We start from the raw sequence: 26,443 nt of genomic DNA, 5'->3' as shown, positions 1-26,443 counted from the left end.
ACCTCTCTCTGCCACATGAGAGCTTTGTGACCCTAGCAAAGCGTAACTGCCGTAGGTCCATGTAAGACAGTCGGCACACCCAGCATTTAAAACTGCTGTTGAACACACGGTCAACCACGTAAAAGTTTCCTGTATTTGTAAGCTAATCACAAGCATGACCTCTCTCCCCACCCTTCCTTATTCCTTTCTATGTTTGCCAAGTCCTTTTTTCTTATTTCAGAAACCAGGTAACATTTTTGATAAAAATAACACACTAAAAAGACAAAGGATACACAGCACCCATGAAACAAATGAGCACAAATTCAAGTCATTTGATTTCATAGCTAAACAATTTGCAGACGCGAGGGAAAAAGTTACTAGCGCCTGGTAGCAGAAAGCTTTCTTTTGGGAAGGTAATGTAATATTTAGAATATAACTTACTTGTCAAACAAGACGATGTCTGGGATCCACAGAGAGTCTGAGGGGACGCGTATAATTTTTATTCCACCATAGTCATCAGGATTCCATCTTAATTTTACATCTATCCATTCCTTTAAAATGAGAAATTCAACTCCATTTCAATCAATACATTATAAAATAAGTTAAAGATACTTCCTGTCATATACAGAACCTTTAGACATGAATCATTTCTGTCCCCAATTCAGAAAACCTTCTCAAGAATAACATCCTGCCCCTCTGTGCACTGACTCCAGCTGTGGTCCTGATGAGGCACAGGGGAGGACCCATACTGATGCATTCACGGTTCTCTACTTGTCAGAGACAGAGAAAGAATAAACAACGGAAAATATTCAACAGCAACTGGAGACATATGTATGGTGGTCCAGAATTAAAATAATTCATTACAGAGAGATCACTAGGGACTGGGAGGGGTGCTGGAAGAGGAGGGTCATAACATAGGGATGGAGGGACATACATGGTGTATGGATGGATGACACTATCACAGGGAATCCCAATAATGTGTAGTTAGCATGATAATAACTATAATAATGACTAGTTGCATTCCTGTATATCCTTTTTGCACTCAAATTAAAAGCCAAATCCCGGGGCTAGGCAGATGGCTCAGTGGCTAAGAGCACTTGAAGCTTTTGTAGACAGGCCCAGTTCCCAGCCTCCGCATGGCAGCTGACAACCTCTATAATGCCAGTTCCTGGTGATGCAATGCCCTCTTCTGGCCTCCTTGGGCATTTCATCTACATGTATATTTAGATGCATGCAGACTAAATGCTCATATATAACAATAAACATTGTTTTAAGAAATGACTAAAAAATAAAAAGTAAAAATCCAAATCCTTGCAGGGTCCTATAAGCTACTATTCTGCTGGCTTCTCATTGTTCCTTTGACCCCCCACCCCCATCTCCACAGGGCTCCCCATGGCTCACACACCTTTAGCTGCAATTACTAGATACAGTTCAACCTCTGGACCTTTTACTTGCTGGTCTTCTACCCAGAACACTCTTCTCCCCTAGATGCCCATAAGGCTTGCTTCTTCTCCCTGAGACTTTCTATGAGCTTTGCCTTTTTGCCACGTAGGACCTAAAATAAAGAGTGGGCAAGCTGCTAGCTGTGCACCTGCTTGAATGGTATACACACCTGTTTCAACCAGACGTTTGTTGTCATTAGCTGGTTTTTCTCATCCTATTTAAAAAGAAAAAAAGAGAAGAAGAAAGGTTGGTTGTTTCCATTCCACAGCAGTAATTCCTTAAGAGCTTGTACTCTGTGGCAGTTGCTATCACTGCTAAGCCTGAGCTCTAACTCAGAAAAGGGACCTTTCTTACCCTTTTATTTCATCTTTGAATATAAGCTGAAACCCCAAGTATACTTTTCCAGACACTCTGGCTTTCTCAGTTTTTCTGAAGACCCTACCCACTTTCTGTAGCGGCTGCAGTCTTCCACGGCTGCCCCTATCTCAAAAGGAGTGGCTTCCGGTCCATGTTCCTCCTTCCTGAACCCGCTGAGATTTACAGCTTCCCTGCCTGCCCCTGTTTGTACACACGCGCTCTCTCTCTCTCTCTCTCTCTCTCTCTCTCTCTCTCTCCACACGCGCTCTCTCTCTCTCTCTCTCTCTCTCTCTCTCTCTCTTTCTCTCTCCTAATATGGTCCTTAAGCTTTAAAAAGTTATACATTTCGATAAAAATGCTCCTTTCCATATAGAATGAACACCTGCTAATTGTTCTCACTCTAAAAAACAAGATTAAGCTCATATTATTATTCTAAACATTCTGTCATTCAGGTAAACTACTCCAAAGCTTACCACTTGTGATTCTATATTTAGTTTTCATGGTCTCAACTACTACAGTTTCTCAATTTTTTTTCTTATTTTCTGAGACAGGGTTTCTCAGTGTAGCCTTGGCTGTCCTGGAACTCACTCTGAAGACCAGGCTGGCCTCAAACTCACAGAGTTCTGCCTGCCTCTGCCTCCTGAGTGCTGGGATTAAAGGCACACACCACCACTGCCTGGCACATTTCCTCAAACTTAAGAAGATCTAAGATATGAGTACAACATTATTCATTTCGCGCTAAAAGAGTGTGAAGACGCACGCCATGTACTCAACCTGCCTTTCTTAAAGGAGAAATTCAGACATTTGTGTACAAACATCATTAGAAGAAAACTGGACCATTTTCTGCCAATAGAAACATGAATAAATTATATGAGGATTTTAACATAGCTAGGAGGAAAAGCAGTCAGCAAAATGATATAAAAACACATCCCAGGGACTGGAGAGTTGGCTCAGTGGTTATGAGTGCCTTTTGTTCTTGCAAAGGACCCAGGTTTGATTCCTAGTACCCACATGGAGGCTTACCACTTCCTTAGGCACCAGCCATGCTTGTGGTGCACAGACATACATGCAGGCAAAGCACTCATACACACAAAATAAAATAAATCTAAATAGCAAGACAAAACAAAAAGCCCACACATTCCAAGTTTGTAAAACAGGCACAAAGGAAAAAATGGCAAGAAACACAACAAATAGGGGTTTTTGTTTTTATACTGGTCTCAGTAGCTCAGGCTGACTTCAAACTCTCCCTGTAGCAAGGGATAACCCAGAATTCCTCATTCTCCTGCTTCTACTCCTAAGTGCTGGGATTACAGGTGTGTACCTCCCCCCACAGACACCTCAGTAATCAATTGTTAACATCAGTCATCTACAAATGGTAGAATTAGAATCACTTTTTATCTGCTTTTTTTTAATGCTTTTAAAAAAATCTCTACAAAATCATGGGCTACTTCTATAACCATAAAATAAACACATGCTCATGGTATTTTAATATATGTAAATATTTGATCACTATCCTAAATATAATTATTGGCATGATCAGAACAAGAGGAAATTAGTTTTAAAACTGTGACTTTCTTAGGGTAAACACTAAGAATCAAGAAATTCTCCCTAAGCCGGGTGGTGGTGATGCTCGCCTCTACCTCCCAGCCCTCAGGAAGTAAAGCCAAGTGGATCTCTGTGAGTTCCAGGCCAGGCTGGCCTACAGAGTGAGTTCCAGGACAGCCAGAGCTATCTCAAAAGCAAACAAAAAAAAATAAAATACCATGAGCATGTGTTTATTTTATGGTTATAGAAGTAGCACATGATTTTGTAGAAATAAAGAGAGAGAGAGAAGAAAGAAAGAAAGAAAGAAAGAGAGAGAGAGAGAGAGAGAGAGAGAAAGAAAGAAAGAAAGAAAGAAAGAAAGAAAGAAAAGAAAAAAGTTCTCCAGATAAATGACACATAGAAAACTCTCTGGAAAAAAAATTGCCTTCATGTATGTATATATACCATGTGTGTACCTGGTGCCTGTGGTGGTCAGAAGAGGGTGTCAGATTCTCTGAAACTGGAGTTATCAAGGGTTGTGAACACTATGTGGTTGCTGAGAAGTCAACATGGGTCCTTTGCCAAGAGCAGTCAGACCTCCTAACCACCGAGCCCTTTCTCTAGCCCCTGATATGTCTCAAGTGTCATCTTGAAATAATTTCTGGTCCTCGGAAGCTATGATTCTATTTTTGGACTATTACTCAAACCTTCTAGTGCATGCTTATGTACAATATAAAATGTTTTGGCTTTTTCTTATTATTTTTTTTTTAATTTTACTTACCAACCACGGTTTTCCCTCTGTACTCCCCTTCCCATGTACTTTCAACCCTCCCATCCACTCCTTAGAAAGGGTATGGCCTCCCATGGGAGTCAAAAAAGCATGGCATATGCCTTGAATGCATTGGCACAGGAGACTACTTTTTAAATATAACCCCAGTAGCAAAACACTTATACGACAATTAGTAAATGGGACCTCCTGAAACTGAAAAGCTTATGTAAGGCAAAGGACATAGTCAATAAGACAAAATGGCAGCCTACAGAATGGAAAAAGATCTTCACCAATCCCACATCTGATGGAGGCAACATATATAAAGAACTCAAGAAACTAGACATCAAAATACCAAATAATTCAATTTTAAAAATAAGGTACAAATCTAAACAGAGAGTTCTCAGCATTAGAAACTCAAATGGCCAAAAGACATTTAAGGAATTGCTCAGCATCCTCAGTCATCAGAGAAATGCAAATCAAAATGACTCTGAGGTACCATCTTACACCTGTCAAAATGACTAAAATCAATAACACTGATGACAGCTTATGTTGGAGAGGATGTGGAGTAAGGGGAACATTCCTCCACTGCTAGTGGGAGTGCAAACTTGTACAACCACAAACTTGGAAACCGGTATGGTGGTTTCTCAGAAAATTGGGAATCAATCTACCTCAAGACCCCATGATACTGCTCTTGGGCATATGCCCGAAAGATGCTATTTACCACAAGGAGACTTGCTCAACTATGTTCATAGCAGCATTATTCATAATAGCCAAAACCTGGAAACAACATAGATGCCCCTCAACCAAATAATGGATAAAGAAAATGTGGTACATTTACACAATGGAGTGTTACTCTGTGGGAAAAAAAAAGACATCATGAAATTTTCAGGCAACTGGATGGAACTAGAAAAAAATCATCCTAAGTGAGGTAACCCAGACCCAGAAACACAAACTTGGTATGTACTCACTCATAGGTGGATATTAGATGTAAAGCAAAGAATAACTAGGCTACAATCCACAGCCCTAGAAAAACTAGGTAACAAGAAGGATCCTAAGAGGGATGCATGGATCGCCCTGGGAAGGGGAAATAGATGAGATCTCCTGGGCAAACTGGGGGTGGGAGGGTGGAGTGGAGAGGACAGGGGATGGGAACATGAGGGATCGGGATGGTTGAGTTGGGGAAGGGACAGAGAGGAAGAGCAACAAAAGAGATATCTTGATAGAGAGGCCATTGTGGGGTTAGAGAGAAACCCGGTGCTAGGGAAACTCCCAGATTCCACAAGGATGACCCCAACTAAGACTCCTAGCAATAGTGGAGAGGGGGCCTGAAATGGCTTTCTCCTGTAATCAGATTGATGACTACCCTAATTGTCATCATAGAACCTTCATCTGGTAACTTATGGAAGCTGATGCAGAAATCCACAGCCAAGCACTATGCCAAGCTCCGAGAGTCCAGCTGAAGAGAGGGAGGAGGGCTTACATGAGCAGTGTGTGTGTGTGTGTGTGTGTGTGTGTGTGTGTGTGTGTGTGTCAAGATCATGATGAGGAAACCCACAGAGACAGCTGACCTGGGCTTGTAGGAGCTCACAGACACTGGCCCGACAGCTGGAGAATCTACATAGGATGGAACCAGGCCCTCTGCATGTGGGTGACAGTTGTGTAGCTTGGTCTGTTTATTTGAGGATCCCCTAGCGTGGGACCAGGATCTATCCCTGGCACATGAGCTGGCATTTTGGAACCTATTCCCTGTGGTGGGATGCCTCACTCTACCTTGATGCCGTGGGGATCGCTTGGTCCTGCCTCAACATGATAAAATGTTTTAATATCTTTGAATTTGATTAAGGACAGACCTAGCATTAGCAAATGAAATAAGATTATTTACTACACAACATCATAGAAACAGAGTATCACTATACCTGTGGCACACTAGTCATTGTTCCCTAGTCAGCTCCTTGTGGCAAAGGGCTACGTCTGTCTGGTCGCCTTGGTAACCTCTGGTGTCTGACATGCATCTGGGAAAAAACTGACTTTACCTAAAATCAGTGTGAAATGGACTTCGTGAGAGCAGGCAGACTTACCACGTCCACCAACTGAGATATTGCAAGGCCAAACTTGATCTTTATTCTGTCACTCAGGTGTTCCACAGGACGAACCCACCTTTCATAGTCTTCAAATAAATCCTTAAACAAACGGTCTTCATGTTTTGTAGTAGAGGACAGTTCAGGCAATCCTGCATAACAAGTTTTAAGAAATTAGTAAACTGGCTGCTCCCCCGCAAATACCTATACTTTAAGAAATCAACACTGTTAATGATCCAATTAAAATTTAAGTTATTATTGTTTTAGGTTTGTTTGTTTGTAACAGGATATCATGTAGCCCAGACTCCCCTTGGATTCCCTATGTAACTAAGTAACCAAGTATAGCCTTCAACTCCTGGTCCTCCAGCCTCTATCACACAAATACTGAAATTACAGGCATCCACCACTGTATTCATCCAGCTAATTTTTAAGATTTATTTTTATTTTAAATTGGGGTGTGTGTGTACCCCCATGAACGTAAATGCTCCAAAGGTTCAGAGGTGTCCAATTTCTCTTAGAGCAGGACTTATAGGCAGCTGTGAGCTGCTTGATGTAGGTGCTAGGATTCAAACTCAGGTCTTTTGCAGGAACAGCATGTGCTCTTAACAGATGAGCAATCTCTCTAGTCTCCTGATGTGGCTTTCAAAATGAAATATTAACACAAACGCTATTAGAGATACTCTGGGTCAGATATAATTCTTAGTTAATCATATTACTCACTATAGAAATATGGTGAATTTTTAAATAAACACTCAGTACTTAATACAGAGCAACTTAATAACATTTAGGTACCAAGGGCCGTGGTGTGTTTTTCTGTGACAAGACCGCAAGACGTGGAGTCAGCCCCAGGGTCAATCCCTCACCCAAGGAGTAAAGGCCTTTCAATTGTCAGGGCTATAAGTGGGGTCAGTATCGAAATCCTAGAAAACAAACATACCTAATAAATTCTAACTGCTTCATAAAAAGAAAATAGATATACTGAAGCAAAATTCATCTATTAACTGAAAATGTAAAGACATGTACTTTAGTTGGCATAATTTAATATATAAAATACTGAATGAATTATTTAGATTTGTATTGCTATATATTTGTATAAAACTACCTTGAAACCTAAGTCTTAAGGAGGCGCTGCAGTGTTGGAACTTCTACTCAATCTATTTATAGAGAGAATTCCATGAGATCATTTCCAAGAGCATAATCATAATCTTCCCCCCGTCAGTTTTTCCCATCACAGTGAGTGGATCCATAGCCTGTCTGGTTCTGTCGTCTAAAAACTATGACTCACACTTGACACCACTTTCTCCCTTACAGCTACACACAAGCATGCTGTTGGCCTTGCCCTAAAACTTCATGCCCCTAAGTGCATGTATTCCCTACTTTCTCTGTTGTTATCCGCCTACCACAAGCTAGCTGAATCCCTCCCCAGGACTAGAAAAAGTCTATCACTGAAAGTAATCTCCAGGGGCAGGAGAGATGGCTCAGCTGTTAAGAGCACTTGTTACTCTTGGAGGAGACCTGAGTTCAGTTCCCAGCACTCACACGGTGGCTCACTCCCATCCATAACTCCAATTCCAGAGGCTCCTACGCCTCTTCTGACCACCCAGGACACCAGGCACACATACGGGACACATACATACATGAAAAAAAAATACTCATAAACATATTATATAATAAATAAATCTAAAAATAACCAAACTGTACTCTAATTGTTCCAAATGAGGGGCCTCCCCATGTCCTGGGGCACTAAGCGGCATTAAGTGCTGTGAAAGTCAGTTATCACTATTAGTTAATGACAAAGTCTTTAAACGTAGGTTGTACGCATCCCTTCTGCTATCATTGTTGGATTAAATAAGCACACACGGGGCATGGGGATAGCTGAAGCCCTAATTAGCAGCTCCTGGATGCTGCCTTGATCCTCTGGATGTCTTAAACAAAAGAGCTAATGGGACTGACAGTTAACCAGATTGCTCTGAACACGCTACAGATACCTCCAGAACGCAGCTGGATGACGCAGCTGATCACTGCGGCTCCTGACAGTGCTGTTTGAAACAATTTGTACCAGATACTTTGTTCCCATAAGCCTCAGTGAACTCTAGCCCATTCTGCAACCTTTTCCACTTTGGCCAGAAGGGAAAACTCCCACTGTTACTTTAGCAGAGGAATTTCATGACTGGTGAGACAGCCTGGGAGGTAAAGCCACATGCCACCAAGCATAATGGCCTGAGCTCCATCCTTGGGTCCTGCACAGAGGAAGAAGACAGACTCCTGAAAGTTGTCTTCCTGAGTAGCCTCCACAAGCATCTCAGACAGCATCACTGGAAGCAAGCACCCTGAATGGTCCCAGCAGGGGCCGAGCTGTGGCAGCTAAACTGGGGTAGCCAAACAGATCAAGAACAGCCAGGAAAGAAAAACAAACAAACAAACAAAACAAAACAAAGAGAGGCAGAAACAGAAATAGCAAGAGAAAAGAAAGCTGAATGAAGAATACAGGCTGTAAGGGGCTGAGAGGAGATGCTGTAAGGGGCCGAGAGGAGATGCTGCAGGCTCTGGCTGGCAGAAGAGGTCCAGAGAACTCTCAGGTCTTCAGAGTTAAAGTCTGTCAGCCCCTAGCTGAGAGCTGTAACCACAGCCATTGCCAAGGGCCAAGAGTTCTGACGCCTGAAGGATGGAGCACTAGCGGGTACCCCTTGATATCTGAAGGATGGAGCACTAGCGGGTACCCCTTGATATCTGAAGGATGGAGCACTAGCTGATGGCGCTTGACTACTGCTGCCAAACACTGCCAGGAGCGAAAGCTGCTCGACGCTAGCATTTGAGGAGTTCTCTGCCTGCTGCAGGCTTCTGTCCAGGTAGAGAAGAGAACCATGAGCCAACTGAGCTGTGACAGAGCCAGCTCTGCAGCTCCTCACTTACTCACCATGGCTTGGTTCTCTGCAGAGACCCAGGCAATTTTTTCAAAACATGGACTGACTGATGCTACACATTGGCCTAACAGATTTCTTCAGCTTTCCAATGTCCCTGGCATTGCTCTCCTTGGTTCCAACTGTACTGAAGGACCAGCTTCTGCCACACACGTTCCCATCAACGAGGCACATGCCCTCCCTTCCCCTGCCCTGGCCAAGTCACGCATTCTTCAGACCTCAGCCAACATGTTTTCCTGAAAACCTCTTTCCTACTCCAGTTCACATTGCATTAGCGCCATGTCCCTCATCTTTACCATAACTATGTGGATCTTGTGTGGATATGATTAAAGTCTGTCTTCTTTGCTGCTTTTCTCACTGCTCTCTCTAGCCCTGAGTAACACTTCAGGGTTCAGCCTATTCACTGAGTGAATATATGGCTGGATAAGTGACCCGGTATTCATTTATTGCCATATGCTAACCCTCATTTTTCTCTAATGATTTTAGAATGTTATCTTTGGTTAGGGAACAACTGGCATGAGAGCCGTCTTCATTTTCTCTGAAGTTCACTAGACTCATCTTAAAATTAGAGACGCTGCCGTACTCAGATTTGAACATAAAGAGCAACGTAACCCAGTCGATAAGAGTTCAAGATTTGAGAATGGCATCGTGGCATTAGGCACTCAAGGACAGAGATTTTCAACCTTCCTAATGCTGTGACCCTTTAATACAGTTCCTCGGGTTGTAGTGAACTCAACCATAAAATTATTTTTGTTGCTACTTTGTAACTGTAATTTTGCTACTCTCATGAATGTAAATATCTGATTTGCAACCCCTGTGAAAGGGTCATTTGATCCCCAGAGGAGTCAAGACCAACAGGCTGAGAACCACTGCTCAAGAGGCTCAGACAGGAGGATCACTTGAGCCCAAGGGCCATCAAGACTCCATCTCAAAAGCAAAACTTAGGAATTTTAAAATGTCCAGGCTAGATTCTATTCTGGTTCCTAATATTTATGAAATGATTCAAGGCAAATCACCTAGCCTGTTTGCATCTCGGTTTCTACGCCCATGAAAACAGGACAGCAGCACCTACTCTATAGGGCTGCTGAGAAGGCTGTGCATGTGTGACAGGCTCCTGCACCAGCTCACTCTTACTATTCTAACAAACAATTGCTTCGGCAGTGGAAAGTTCTAGGCCTGCAGAGGCAATCGCACAAAAACACTACAATGAAAGCAAGCCACCCCCGCAGAGACTATCTGAAGCCTGCCAAAGTCCAACAAAGATAGTTTCCTGGCAGCTCAAGGCAACAGAACCTTGCAAATATGCAGAGGGAAAATGTGTCTATGGCACAAGGCACTCTCAATGTATGATGACAGAGCTTTCACCAAGTCTCCCGGGTGAGGGTGGTTGCTTAGGGTTTTTTTGCTTTGTTTTAAATTTTGAGCCAGTGTCTTCCTCTGCAACCTAGGCTGGCATTCTTGCTCTAGCCGACTCTACTTCCTACCATTAAAAGAGCCTCTACTCATTAAATCTAACAAGTATATTATCAGGGTACTAATTGCTGAGAAATCACATATCCTGGAAAAGAACAGGGAACCAAGTACTTAAGCAGACTAGGAGAAGGACATAAACATTTCATGGGATAACTCTCCTGGGGTCTTTAAAAGAACAACAAAAGAAAAACTGAGCTGAACAGCTAACACGTGGAAATCCACGTATCATTAACACCTTGAAAGATTTAGATTTTGGTTTTATACAGTTAGTTTAAATCATGAATATCAACCCTGTCAAGTTGGAAGAATTGAATAATGACGTTTAAATTTTTTCACAAAACCAGGGATGGTGGCACCTGTAGGCACTGGGTAGCTAAGGTAGGAATATCAAGGGTCAACCTGGGCTGTCTAAAAGCAAAAGACAAAGTCTCACAATTCAGTAGAACTATATTTATTTTCAAAGGAATAGTCCTGCTCCTTAATTTTACTATGGTGAAGAAGAAAGAACACAGAACTGCAGAGCTGAAAGCCTCCACGGAAGGCTTGGCATTCCTCCAAGGCTTTGACCTCTGCATGCTACAACTTCTAATCTATACAAAATAGGGACGTCTCGTTGGCAAAATAGTTAATCATGTACAGAAAGAACTCTGAATCCATCACACCAGACCTTCCCTTCCCCTCAAGCTGGCACGCCCCAGGTACAGAGACTTGATCTAAGACCTTCTACCTGCTAGAAAAGTGTGTCTACTACTGAGCCATACCCCGAGCCCTCCTCTTGCTTCCTGAGACAGGCTCTCAGTGAATTACTCCCCCTGAGCCTTAAGACTCACTCTGTAGCCCAGGCAGGCCCAGAAACTGTGACCTCCTATCGAGGTTTATGTTAGGGCTAAGCCCCACGAAACCTCTCAGGATTCAGGAGGATCGCTATAGCGGGCAAAAACTGGCTAAAGCTATCTGAGGGTGGGTAAATACAATAAGTTAGCTCACATAAGTCTTTTTATCATGTCCCATTTATTCTATGCTCTCTCGATATTCCCCTTATGATAGTCCTGGCTGTTCTTTCTCACTACTGTTCCTCCCGTCCCACAAGGTTTCCAGTTTACATACAGAGAGAGCTAGCAATTCTATAGGCGATAACAATAGTATCAAGCATGGTTTTTTTTGTTTGTTTGTTTTGTTTTTAGAGCTAACTGGATGAACAAAGGACTAACAAGGTAGGTGCCTTATGTCTCAGAAGGGGCGCAGCTGTGAAACTCCCCGGAAGATATCAGGAGGATTAGAATGGAGAGTGCCCCTGGGTCAAGCACCCTGTGCTGTATCTGCTGGCACCCAGGTGAGAAGGAATTTCTTTCTCTGGAGCTGGGTTAGCAACCCAAGCTTTTTTCCTGTATATTTTAGGGGTAAAGACACAAACAGTTAATTTCCTAGACTAAGACCTCATGTCAAATGAAAGGTGAAGGTAAGTGCAGAATATTAATAACTTGTTAGGGCAGAGCAAAGACCGGTAGGTTATACTCTCCTAAGGTGGCTGTGAGAGAATTCAGGGCCACCCAGACCTGTGTAGGAGCAGACACACTGTCTCTCTGCTCAGTGCCTCCTGCTCAGGGCTCCTTTCTTGTCAATAAGTCCTGTCAATAAGGATAATTGTGGCGGTCCAGCTTTTTGTAGATTTGACCATTAGAACAAGGGTTTGGCTGAGTGAATGCTTTCACACCGGGGCCCCATGGTGTCAGGGAAGGTTTACAGTTGCAAGTACTGGAGAAGTCGGGTTTAAAGAATGATTTATACACTGCTGGGGTATTTCAGGACGAATGCCATTATGGAAGGGAGAAATGCCAAGATTTCACAATATTTCTACAGAATTGACAGTGACTTTCCAAAAGACAAGTGTTCCCGAAGCTCTGCAAACCGGGTTGCTCCTTAGAGTGGACACTCCCGTGAGTCTGTCTAGCGGTCTGTCAGCTGTACTTCTGCTGTACAGGACTTCTGGCTCACATCAGCCTCTCTCTAGCGGTCTGTCAGCTGTACTTCTGCTGTACAGGACTTCTGGCTCACATCAGCCTCTCTCTAGCGGTCTGTCAACTGTACTTTTGTTGTATAGTACTTCTGGCTCACATCAGCCTCCTGCCAAAGTTTCTCATACGGCTGATACTACAGGCCTGGGCTACTTAGGACTGACTACACCAGAACAATTTTTGTAAGTTTTAATTCTTATTATAAAATATTAATTAGCTGGTGATACACACTTTTTACTCCAAATGAGGAAGGCTGAGGCAGGAGGAACATGAGTTTAAGGCCAGTCTGGGCTACAGTGTAAGACCCTGCCTCTAGGCCGGGCGGTGGTGGCTCACGCCTTTAATCCCAGCACTTGGGAGGCAGAGGCAGGCGGATCTCTGTGAGTTCGAGGCCAGCCTGGTCTACAAGAGCTAGTTCCAGGACAGGCTCCAAAACCACAGAGAAACCCTGTCTCGAAAAATAAAAAAAAAAGAAAAAAAAAAAAACCCTGCCTCTAAATAAATAACAGTAATTTAAAAAAGGATAACCTATGCATAGCTGTTTCACTGTTGTGCAAATCAAATAAAATTAAATTCGTTTTGTTAGTCTATCGGGTATTAAGTAGTTTAAATATTTAGTTAGTTTTCTATATGGCTGCCCAAGTGCACAGCTGTGAAGTGTGTGCAGTGCCTACACAGGCCATACGAGGGCAGTAGATCCCTGGAAGCTGGAGTTACAGACAGCTGTGAGCCACCCTGTGGGTGCTGGACATCAAATTCCAGTCCTCTGGAACAGCAGCCAAGCTCTTACCACCGAGCCATCTCTCCAGGTCCATGTCTGAGAAATTTCTTAAAATTATATCTTTTCCTCTTTGAGTCTACATAGTCAACAAAAAAAAAAAGGTAGTAGGATTTTTAAAAACTAGGAAGGCTTGATAGTATTCTTTTTTTTTTTAAGATTAGAAACTTTATTTATTTGTTATGTATAGAATATTCTGTCTGTGTGCATGTCTGCAGGCCAGAAGAGGGCACCAGACCTCTTTATAGATGGTTGTGAGCCACCATGTGGTTGCCGGGAATTGAACTCAGGACCTTTGGAAGAGCAGACAATGCTCTTAACCACTGAGCCATCTCTCCAGCCCCCGCTTGATAGTATTCTTGACTGGCATTTTTTTCATAAAGAATAATGATTTTTCTCATTAAAAAGTAAAGATTCTGGAAAAAGTTACCAAGATGTTCTGCAACTAAATATGGGTGTCACCAATTTTTTTCCAACCTACAGGCAGAAATGAAGACATCTGCTGTCATGTTTAGTTCCTTCCAAAGGTTCTTACATCATCCACATCTGCAACAAATTGGAAATCCCAGAGCCCAAGGTGGTACCTCCCTCCGTGTATCCATTCAACAACGGCTGCCACTACAGTAGCCTCTGCTCGAGGGGCAGAACAGGACACAAGGACACAGTACTTGCCCTCTTGGGATGTGAACCTGTACATGTCAGATAAAGCTCTGCTGCCATGCAGAAAGCACCCACAATGAGAATGACACCCCCTGACATTTATCCAATAGACAACCTGCAAAGTTAATCATGGCTATAACCTTCTAATCTAAACACATGACTTCTGAACTTGGCATTACTGACTTTTTGAGACAAGTGATTCTTTGCGGTGTGGGAGCTATCACGGACCTGTATATGTGTGTTTGTAATTAAAATCTGTACACCTGAAATTTACCAATGATTAGCCCTCGAATCGGGAAGAGAGAAAGGAGGACAAGATTCCCTACTAAACGAGCTTCTGGGTTTGTAACAGTGATGATGCCTTATTTTTATAGTGAAAGCATCACTTAGAGAGCAAAGTACCAACAAACTGGGGCCAATTCTGCCTCTGCTTCCCACTTGGTACTGTTAGAGCAGCGCTTCTCAGAGAGGAGCGTTTTGATGCATGTTCAGAGGAAGAACAAATGCTGCCCTTTTAAAGTTCTATGGCTTTTTTTTCCATTCAAATATGTTAGTGGTTATCCGTTCATCTCTTTTCTTTTTTCATAAGCACACAGTACGTGGGTATATTATGGACACATGTCATACTTGAAGCTTTCACAAAATAGCGTCTACGTTGTGTTCATTTTGGATTATTTCTGATAACGGTACTATGGAAAATGCCGTAGCATCCTTGTGCATTTGTCTTTCCCTTCTTGTGCAGGCTCTGACTCTTAGAAGTGGGACAGCTGAGTCAAGGGTATGCACGCTTTAAATTGGGAGAGGTACTGCGAAGAGCCTTCCCTAACCTCTTCACAGGTCACCGTAGGAGTGAAATAAACCATGTATCTAAAAAGATTTGTAAGAATGATAGATGTATCTCCAATCTACAATGAAGGCATCCTGGAGTAGTTAACCCTCCTCTAAGTCTCCTTGTATCGTTTTCTATGGTAAGGAAAAAGTGACTTTATAACCTTTAAAAGTTCTCCTTGCTGCAGTACTACAAGAGCTATTTTAGGAGATGTCAAGATAAAGCAGTGAACAAAACCATTTAGTTAATTCGGGGAAATAAATAAGTTCTCGCTCAGCACTTTCCGTGTGATAAATCGGGAAAGGACACTTACTAATCGCTACTGCAGAAGGCGTTGTTCTCGCTCTGTATTGATTCTTAGCAGAATTACAGCACAGTAACGCTGCAACTGCCCTGCTTAACTAAGCTCAACCTTCCAGCTTTCCCTGACTCTCAGAACAGGAGGAGCAAAACACTGACCTTAGGCAGTGTTAAATTTAAGCCCAGTCGATAGTCCTCAAAGAGTTCAAAAAAAGTTTAAGCATTATTAAATCAAATAAATGCAGAGGTCACTGTTTTAATTTGGCATCAGAGATCTTTTGGTAGGTAATAAATACACCTTTAAGTCAGTACATTTACAGCATTAGGAAATAAAACAGGCAATAGCAGCAAGAAGCCGTGAAGCCTATTTGACCTTGATAAGACTCTTGCAAATTTCTTGCCTAGAGCCAAGGTGGGGTACAGCCCTGTGACCTCAGCATTTCTGAGGTAGAGGCAGGGCAGTCAGGAGTTGAAAGTCATTCTTGGCTACAAAGCTGAGATTGGTCTGGATGACAGCAGACCTTGCCTCGCAGATATTTTTTTGGAATTGTCCGGTTATGACAAATAATGCCTCAAGGAAACACAAAAGGTTGCAGATAAGAACCAAGAACAGTGGCCCGTGCCTACAACCCGAACACTCACTCATTTTAGCTGGGCAGCTGTGGCACAGGCCTTTAATCCTAGCACTCAGGAGGCAGAGGCAGGCTGGTCTCTGTGAGTTCGAGTTTGAGGCCAGCCTGGTCTACAAGAGCTAGTTCCAGGACAGGCTCCAAAGCTACAGAGAAACCTTGTCTTGAAAAACCAAACAAAGAATTTAAAATTTTATTTGCATGAGTATTTTGCCTGCATGCATATATGTGCACCACATGAATGCCTGGTGCCCTCAGAGGTCAGAAAGGAGAACTGGATCTCCTGGAACTGCAGTGTGGAGGTTGCAAGCCATCATAAGGGCACTGGGAATTGAACCCAGGTCATTTACAAGAACAATTGCTCTTAACCAATGAACCATCTCTCCAGTCCTTGAGATTGAAGCTAGCCTTGGCTAGTGAGTTCAAGACCAGCCAAGTCTGGTTACAAAGTCACAGTGAGACCTTGTTTAAAGAAACAGAGAAAAGAAAAGGGGGGATAGCAGCTGATTTGTGTGAATGGGGGTTGATGCTTATTTTCTGGGTTTCTATGAGTTTTTTCAGATTTTTTAAAAAAAATCTATGTGTAGGTGTGTGCCACACTGTGAGGGTGTCTACAGAGGCCATAAGTGAGCACTGGATTCTCTGGAGTTTGAGTTACAAGTGATGACTACTTGATGTTGGTGCTGGGAACCACATTCAGGTCCTCTGGAAGAGTAGCAAGTGCTCTTAACTGCTAAGCCATCTCTACAGCCCCAGGTTTATCCTAGTTTGTTGTTGTTGTTGTTGTTGTTTGTTTGTTTATTTTCCCCAGACAGCATTTCTCTGCCTAGCCCTGGTTGTCCAGGAACTCACCCCGAAAACCAGGCTGGCCTTAACTCACAGGCACTGTCTGCCTCTACCTCCCTAAGCCCCAGGTTTGTATTAGTCTTTGTATTGTCATTTAGGAATAAAAAGCTACTTGCAGGGCCGGGCGGTGGTGGCGCACGCCTTTAATCCCAGCACTCGGGAGGCAGAGGCAGGCGGATCTCTGTGAGTTCGAGACCAGCCTGGTCTACAAGAGCTAGTTCCAGGACAGGCTCCAAAGCCACAGAGAAACCCTGTCTCGAAAAACCAAAAAAAAAAAAAAAAAAAAAAAAAAAAAAAAAAAAAAAAAAAAAAAAGCTACTTGCATAAGTACTTTCCTTGGATCCTGAGAATAACACTAATTGACATGAATGGAGGATTACCAAGATGGCTTTCCTGCTTAAAGTGTGTTATTTTCAGCAACAGTGGCTACATATAAAAACAATGTCAACCTGGGCTACAGGAGACCCTGTCTCAAAAACAAGGAAGCAAGCAAGCAAACAAAACTCAAGTATAGCCAATACACCATGAATTTCACAGACTTACCTTGGAAGCATCTGAGACATGAGAGCCTCAGGCCCTGCCTCTGACCTTCTGAATCCCCATGTGTCCTTAACAAAACCCCAAGGGATCCCCTCACACAGCCAAGTATGAGAGGCTCTGCCACAAAACCACAAGGATCCTACACGAAGTGGGAAAGATTAATCCGTCCCATAAGAAACACATGAAAATCTCTGGAAGTGTTTTCAGTGGGGTGCTGGTTGTAGTTCACAAACCAGAGGTCAGGGACACTGTAAACACACTAGAAAACCAGAACCCCTTTCTACAGGGGATGCTGTATGTTAACACTAGATGACCAGGACCCCTTCCTACAGGGATGCTGTAAGCACACTAGATGGCCAGGACCCCTTCCTCCCAACAACAAATACTTCCCAAGCCCAAAGTTTTAGAGGTTGAGAAACTTCAACACAGAAGAAAAGTTCTGCCTAATTCAACACATATCACTAGCAATTTTAAAGGAAATTATTTTTAATTAAAAAGTTCATAATTATCCTTCTTTTCAGATCATTTGAAATCGCGTCTGTTTCTACTGGTAAAGGGCTTATCCCCTTCTTCTCCTCAATCTTGCTTTACAGAAAAGCATGTAAGGTTATTGAATTCAAGGCCATTGGTGAAAAGATACCATGTTGTCTTAAATTATATTTTAAAAACTTGAATTAAAATCACAGCCATGCATGGTGGCACATGCCTTTAATCCTAGCACTCCCAAGGCAGGTGCATCTCTGGATTCAAGGCCAACTCTGTCTATAGTTTCAATTCCAGGACAACCAGGACTACACAGAGAAACCCGGTCTCGAATAAAAAAAAAAAATCAAGAACCAGGGGTTAGTTACTTGCCTCTCTTCTAGAGGACCTAAGATTGATTCCCATCACCCACTTGAAGGCTCACAACTGCCCATAGCTCCATCTCCAGAAGACCTGACACCCCTGACCACTTTAGGCACCCACACTCATCTGTCATACACAGACAGACAGATACACATACACACACACACACACACACACCATTAAAACTAGTTTTAAAACATGATTTTTTCCATCACACTGTTTCCACTGTTCCAAAGAAAACTCCAAAAGAAACCAATCCTAACTTCTTTCTAAACTATTCTAACCTCAACATGGCTGTGTCAACTTGCATATTTAATTTTAAACTAAAAATACCATTATCTACAAGAATTCAATTCTGCTATAAAAAGAAAAACAATTGTACCAGAAGAAAAATGCTATGCTGAAATTACTCTACTGAAAGCTCAGCCTAATTTTTAAAAATTGTTGATATAATTTGTAATTATGGATGAAAAGGAACCGTCTATCTGACAATCATATCAGAGTCCCATCAGCAGCCCTTTAGTAAACTCAGGCACAAGCACAGTGAAGGACAGCTGCAGTCCCAGCATGCGGAAGTGGAGGGAAGACGAGCCAGAGTCCAAGGTCATCCTGGACCACACGTCAAATTGAGGCCAAACTGGCCTCCAGGAAACCTGTCTCCATTAACAGATACTCAGGTACAACTGCACTCTCCAGTGGATCGTGGCCCCTGCCTTCCAAAAGTTCACACTCTTAAGTTACAGTGCATATTCAGCATTTTCAAGAAAACTGTTTTCTTTTTCTAAGACAAGATCTGCCAAGCCCGAGTTGACCATGAACTTTAAAAGGCATTTTACTGGTGTACAGTCATATGCATCGTGATGAGTTTCAAGCAAACATTTCCATCCAAGTATATCATTGTGCATTGACCACACCCATCTCCAAAGCCTTGTCCTCCCCACCCCCTCTTGCTAGCCCTTTCCTTACCCCAGACAATCTCAATTCACTTTTCACAACTGTCTTTCTCACACACACAATTTTAGGTAGATTTTATCTATATAAAATTGAGAATAACAATGAGAGAAAACACGCTATTTGTCTTTGTGAGTATGAGTATATTTCAATATGCTCTCTGGTTCCACTCATTTTCCTGCAAAGGACACAGCTTGCTTAGTTTTTAAGGCTGGAAAAAAAAAAGTGAGACATTTTCCTCATTCATCTGTTGACTGAACACAGGCTGATTACATAACAGCCACTGAGATCAGAGCTGGAATAAACACAGACATGAATGTTTCTCTGAGGCGTGTTGATGGAGAGTCCTGCAGTAAACACCTAGGCGAGTGGATCTGGGTAATAAGGAAGTTCTACTTTCAGTCTCTTGAGGAATGTCCACATTGATTTCCACAGCCATTGGACTAAATTCCATTCCCACATAGGGTCGTGTGTGTGTGTGTACCTGTGTGTATGTACCTGTGGAAGCCAGAAGAAACCATCATATCCTTTGGCAGCAGAGTTACAGGTGGTTGTGAGTTTGCTGGAAACCAAACCCTGGTCCTCTGCAAGACCGCAAGCATTCTTAACTGCTGAGTCATCTTGCCAGCTTCCAGCATCCATACTTTTCTTAATGACTCCCTTCTAAATAGAAAGGGTATCAGTATAGTTTTAATGTGTGTTTCCCCGAGGAAATGTGGAACATTTTTATGTGTGTACTGGCTATTTGTTATTTCATCTTTTGAGAATCATCTGCTCATTGAACTACCCATTTATCAACAGGATTGAGTTTTTTGTATTTACTTTTTTTTAAGTTCCTTGTACATTCTTGGTCTTAATCCTCTATCAGATGAATAGCTAGCAAAACTTTTTTCCATTCTTCATGGCCTTGAACTCTTCTTGCCTCAGCCTCCCAAGTTCTGGGAATACAGGTGAGTATCACCAAACCTGGCCAAAAGAATTTAATTTAAAAATAAACCATGTGAAAGGTCAGATATAAGCATATGTACAAACATGACAAAGGTGGCTCCCACCCTGCATCCCTGGGTCTCCGCTAAACCTTGGTGCAGACCAACTACGCTTCTCTCTTCGGACCTTCTCAGCCCTCCCCTCTGGGTCATTCCCATTCCTCTGTCAGCTCCCTTCATTGGAGACTCCAGCTCTTGATACAGACCCAGGAAGCCCCTGCCTCTTGGTGTGGACAAGATCCCCTTAGCTCTTTCCCATAGGCCCTCTCAGGCTGTTCCCATAAACCACCTCCATTCCTCTCCACCACCCACCAACCTGCAGAAGCACTCTCTATCAGGAAACCCACAGTCACCACATTTTCCTGAGATCCAGAGAGAGCAATAGAAACCAAGGAGTGGAACACCCAACCCAAACACACACGCACACACACACACACACACACACACCAGATATCAACACCTAGAATCACCTCTATCATTTTTATCCCATACAAATATGAAAAAAATTTAGATAGAGTCACTAAATAACAGATGTTCATCTAATTGAGTCATTGGCCAAAGGGACATCATTGAAATCCCCAACTATCTCAGGCTATTGCCAAGGCTGCGGGTTGTTTTCCACAAACCGATAGTAAGGTCTTACCGCTGAAGACAGCATTTACATAACTCACTGAACACAGAGAAGTCCAGCTGGTGCCTAACAAGAGCCTCACCCCCACTGACTAATGTTCACGGTACTGGAAGGTACTCTGCAATCTACCAGGGGAGAAAGATAACCACACACTCTGCACTCTGCAACAGTGACCTGCCTGCATGACATGCTAGTACAGTAGGGCACAAACATTGTAGGGGTTACTAATCATTCCCCTGCTCCACAAAACAGAAGCCATGCCTAATACTTGCTCTGGTAACCAAGAACCTGAGACTGCACAGGTCACTGGACAGGACAACACCAAATACTGTAATTCTGCTAAAGGAATGTAGCAATAATGATTCCTAATGACATTCTACTATACCCATAGATCAGTGTCTCACTCAGCTATCATCAGAGAAGCTTCCTTTTGCAGTAGATGCGAACTAACACGGGGACCCACAGTTGAACAGTGTACAGAGACAGAGATTTTGGGACATTCAGTCCAAACTGGGATGTCTTCATCAAGCTCCTCCTGCTCATAAGCTCATCAAGAGTGGCACTATTCAGAGGTGTGACTTTGTTGGAGTAGGTGTGGCCCTGTTAGAGGAAGAATGTCACTGTGGGGGCATGCTTTGGGGTTTCCTATGCTCAAGATATGCCCCGTGTCTCAGATCACTTCCTATTGCCTGCAGGTCAAGATGTAAGAACTCAACTCCTTCTCCTGCACCATCTCTGCATGCATGTTGCCTTGCTTCCTGCCACAATGGTAATGGACTAAACCTCTGAGCTGAAAGTATTTTCCTTTAGAAGAGTTGCCATGGTCATGGCATCTCCTCACAGGAATAGGAGCCCTTCCCTAAGGGCTCAGGGGACTATACAGAAGTGTAACATGAACGGCCAGGCCTTGCTTCTTGTTGGGGAAAATCATATACCTAGTTTGACTGCTTCATCCATGTTGACTGATTAAAATACTGAGAATATTGATTAAAAGCAAATCCCCAAGCAGACTACCCAAGTTCAAATCCAGATTCTTTCATCCATTAACTGTTGCCTAGATCAAATCATATAAATTACTTGTATGTCAACCTAATCATCTGTTAAATCAAGCTCTAAAGGGCAGAGACCTTGTTTACTGTCCTATCACTAACACTTAAAACATTGACTTGTCCTAAATAAATCCCGCAGGCTGAGTCAGTGGAAATACTTCACACACTATGGTTGTTTCATGGGAGTCAAAATACACAAAGCACTGAGCAGTGGTGGCGCACGCCTTTAATCCCAGCACTTGGGAGGCAGAAGCAGGTGGACTTCTGTGAGCTCGAGAGGCTAGCCTGGTCTACAGGGAGAGTTCCAAGATAGACTCCAAAGCTACACAGAGAAACCCTGTCTTAAACAAAACAAAAAAAAACAAAAAAAAAAAACCCACAAACATACAAAGTCAGAGCACTGAGAGCATGGCCAATAAATGTCAAAAGTGAATAAATGGGGGCACTGGAGAGAAGGCTCAGAAGTTAAGAGCACTGACTGCTCTTCCAGAGGTTCAGAGTTCAATTCCCAGCAATGGCATGGTGGCTCACAACCATTTGTAATGAGATCTGATGCCCTCTTCTGACCTTCGGGAATACGTGAAAGCAAAACACTGTATACATGCAGGCAGAATACTATACATAATAAATCTTTTCAAAAGTGAGTAGCTGACTTTCGTGCAGTTGATGGCCACCTTGAGTGCATTTCTGTCAGTGTCTGAGAGTGTAAATGAGAAAACTAAAAACGAGAAGAAAACTCGTTTAGAGCTCAAATTCTCTATGAATTATTTTATCTTCCTTTGACTGAAGATCATACACTAAAATGTCACACAGCTAAGAAGTATACCTAATGACTGACTAATTTCCATGAACGTCCTCGTCGCAGGTCAGTTCAAAAGGCCCATATTATCTTAATGTCTAGTAAATTATATTCTACTGCAGACGAAATTGCCTTCCAGGCTACTTTCCACAGCTCTGTGACCTTCAGTGGGCCAAACAGGTATGGCTGCTGGCTGACTAAACAAGACTTTCTGTCTGGGAACTGGTTCATAAGAAACCATAAGAGTTATGTTGAGACTCTAAGACGAACATGAAAACAATAAAACATAAAATCAATTTCCAAAAAACATCTACCTCTAATCTACTATCTTAAAGGGAGAAGGGAGTCAGCCAAGTTGAATATGCCCCAAAAAACAAAGCCAGTTAATAATAGGCTTCTCCTCTCCACACAGCACATCAGCCACTGTGAATTCAAAGGCGGCAGAACACAAAGGCATATTATTTGCCAGTGAGCAGTTATATCAGCCCGTATCACTATCTTCTTCACAATGCTTACACAGAACTTAAGATTAGAGCTGGAGACAGGAACAGTTAACGGCCTTTTCTTATAAGTGAGAAAATATCCAGGGAGATTCTGGCTCCATTCATTCACTTATAAACATCACCAGTCTCCTATAATAAACTAGGTATTGAGGACACATAAGGCATCGCAGCTCTTGGAGGCTGGAAGCTGACCTGTAAGGTGCCTGCAGCACAAGAACAAAGACCTGCATTTGACCCCCGTAAAATGGAAAAGGTCTAGCAAGGAGCCTTTTCTATGTAACAGATGCCTTGGTCATTCGACATTAGGAAGACAGAGACAGGCAGATCTCTGAAATTCAGCAGGATTGTCAGCAGCCTATCCTAATCCATAAGCCCCAGGTCACAGTGAGAGACTGTCACAAACAAAAACCAACCAAAGTGGATGGCTCTGGAGGGACAATACCCACGCTGACCTCTGGCCTCTTCTAGCATATGTAAATACCCACACACAAAGGAAGCTCTTAAGGCGCTCACATGGGACAAACAAACCAAAAAACTATAACACAACAAGATGGTTATTATTAAAGAAGTACCACTGAGCGGGAGCCGAAAGGAGAAGGCCATCCACTTTGGTTAAAACCCCAAACCCTGCACAAAAGTTAGCTATGTACACCATCGAAGACTCAGCAACAATGATTTATCTTAAAACTGAGAAACGTGATCAAATTCCCAGCACGTCAGAGAGACAGGGACTACCATCTTCTAGGCTGCCAGACACTGCCTGGCATTTTATACATAGCTGTCAATCCTGAAAACGGCTGGGGAAAAGTAAGCTGTGTTGTCCTCAGTTTCCAAATAAGGAAAGCGGCAGCGAGAACCATGTCCTAAGGCACATTGGAGACATGTTCTGAGACCGGGACATCCCTCTCTTTCCCTAAACTGTAATGCTCTTTGCAAAGATTTCACTGCTTCAGTAGACCACCCGAAATCGGGAATTCTAGTCCACAAAGTTACCACTTCCTAAAGAAAATCAGGACTCACAGTTTAAGAATCTTAACGAAGCCCGGGGCATTGGTGGCCCATGCCTTTAATCCCAGCACTCCGAAGGCAGAAGCAAGTGGATCTGGTGGTTCTCTGTGAGTTCGAAGCCAGTCTGATCTGCAAACCAGGACAGCCAAGGCTACACAAAGAAACCCTGTCTCAAAAAAACCAAAACAAAAACAAAAACAACAAGAAGAAAATCGTAACGAAAGAAAGACAGGTAAAGGTCCTCTAGGCTTCCTCTTCTCACTAAAAGCGAGCTTCAGGTGCAGCGACCCTCTGTCGCCCCTGCTCTAGTAAAGGACACACCACAGGAGCTCCAGAAATAGCATTTTTCTACAAAGTACTGAAAGGGCTAACTAAAATATGCTAAAACACTGGAAATTCAAAGTACTAGGCTCTGCTTGTTTGTTTGTTTGTTTGTTTCTAACCCAATCCACAACATCTTGAAACACTGACGCGGTGGGAGGAAGGGAACACCATGCTCCAAAGAAGCGAAGAACCCAAAAGTCAAGCGATGAGTCCGGAAGCCAGGGGTGTGGACTACCTAGCATTTCTTCAGCAAACATTTGCATCTTCTGGCAAAAGGAAAGATGCTGCAGAAGTGAGGTAGAAGAGGGTGGTCTATAAAGTCTCAAAGATCATTAAGCCCCTAGTCTCCACGCCGTTGAACCATCAGGGAAGCGGGAAGCCCTGTGACAGCGGCACACTCTAAAGAGAAAGTTGTACCGAGGCACACCCTACACCAGCCGCCCCAACGACGCGCGCGAGCCACCGAGCCCCCAAACTGGCCTTTTCTTTGCATCGAGATGAACAGAGCTGGACTCTAACCTGGAAAGCCGAACCCGTCCCCCACCGAAGAAAGGGAAAGGCGGCGGAGCCCCGCTGCGCGACCCCTCGGCCCGCGACCCCGCCCGGGCTCACCTCCCCGCGCGCCCCGCGCCGCCCCGGCCGACCAGCAGCGCCCCGCCAGCAGCTGCACCACCAAGAGAAGGCGCAGCGCGCTCCGCCGCGACCCCCGCGCCGCCATCGCTCGCCCGTCGACGTCTGCCTTTCGGAGAACGCGGGCGGCCGCCGAACTCCGCTCGTGCCTCGGGAGCCGCCAGCCGCTGGCTCTTCTGCTCCTGAATGAAGCCCACCTCGCAGCACGGCGGAGGGGCGGTAGCGCTCGGGGGCGGAGCCCGCGGCGCTTGGCCCCGCCCCCGGGAGGCCGCACCTAGTTTGCCTAGGCTCCGCCCCTGGTCCAGCCCCATCAACTCGTAGCTCCGCCTTTTCCACACCTGGCCCTGTTTTGTCAACCGGTCCCCCCATTTCCAGCGCGAATTCTGACAGGTGCGAAGACTGTCCTGACTTTTGTTTCGGGGCGGTTTGGTTTCGTGTTGTACTGTAACTCAGTCAGGCTTCGAACCCACGGTAGCCCTCTTGCGGCAGTCTGCCGAACGCTGGATTCCCGCGTGAGCCATTAAGACCATCCCTACCGCTGCCTTTCATGCCCCTGTTGTAGATTCTATATGATCTGCAAGGCCACCCTGGTCGAATCATCCTTCCTTGAGGGTCTATTTTTCTCTTCCTTTTAAATGAGATGGATAACTAGAGTTCTCTGAAGGACAGTTGTGACTGACAGCTCTGATATTCATTCAAGCCACCCAGCGAAATGATAGGCAGTTGCTTCCAGAGTAGTCTACGCTGTCCGTGCTGTCACTGAGCATGGTAAGTATTAGTGCCTTCGTCGGCCACAGTCTCCGAGCAATTTTGATGGCGACTGATGCTGACTGGGTCTCAAATCCCTTCACACCCTTACACTGTATCTCATTGCTTCTGTTCATAATTGATTAGAAAGCTTCGTTTGGTTGAAGAGATTCAGGCAAATTATCTTTCAACTTCAGTGACAGAGTGTGCCAGATTTTTCACAGAAAATTATGGAGTTGGCACCTCTACAATTCATTATAGGCAGAAATCTCACTCCACGCTTCAGCCTGCATCAGTCTGTTAAAAGTGAGATCTGGTTGCAAAGAATCTCAGAGGCAAAATCCATTTAAGACTTTTTCCCTGGGTCCAAGTATAACCAGGGAAATGGAAACAATATTCAAAGGAGTTCATTTGGTGGGCGAAGGAGCCAGAAAATAAAAGATGTACGCGGTGCTAATAAGGCAAGTCACTAAAGACACCTGCACAGGAATGGGACAGTGCCTAACCCTACACTGCACATTCACACTTTGAAGAATGTATGGAATTTATGGCCACGTCTACCATTTGTCTTAGCCAGTGTTTGATAACTTGAAATTGTTGATTCTACTTTTAAGGCTAAGGGATTTGGAGACACGAGTTAGATAACTGCTGAAGGTCACAATACCTGTCAGTGGGATGAAATGGTTGTTAGCTCAGCCACAGTGAGCGTAATTGAAACTTCTGGACTGTGCCAAAGTGTTACATCCACAATGATGAGAAGACAGTTATCTCTGCAAAATGCCATTGTCAGGTGAGCAACTGCGCAGCGTGTAATGTCTTGGGCACATG

The 26,443-nt window shown here is 43.7% G+C and overlaps 1 protein-coding gene across 1 annotated transcript in view; it reads right to left on the bottom strand.

Moving 5' to 3' along the window:
* The window catches only part of Chrna5 (cholinergic receptor nicotinic alpha 5 subunit), a 31,741-nt gene extending 6,702 nt beyond the window's left edge, over positions 1-25,039 (bottom strand). Inside the window, exons 1-4 of the mRNA XM_057767470.1 lie at positions 24,851-25,039; positions 6,151-6,302; positions 1,592-1,636; positions 421-530 (exon numbers count right to left, since the gene is read on the bottom strand). Of these exons, the coding sequence (XP_057623453.1) occupies positions 421-530; positions 1,592-1,636; positions 6,151-6,302; positions 24,851-24,956 (413 nt within the window). The 5' untranslated portion in view covers positions 24,957-25,039. The remainder of the gene's footprint in view (positions 1-420; positions 531-1,591; positions 1,637-6,150; positions 6,303-24,850) is intronic.
* Between the last annotated feature and the right edge of the window lie 1,404 nt (positions 25,040-26,443).

This window comes from Chionomys nivalis, chromosome 4, assembly GCF_950005125.1.
Source record: "Chionomys nivalis chromosome 4, mChiNiv1.1, whole genome shotgun sequence".
NCBI lineage: Eukaryota > Metazoa > Chordata > Mammalia > Rodentia > Cricetidae > Chionomys > Chionomys nivalis.
This window is presented reverse-complemented; position numbering and strand designations above follow the sequence as displayed.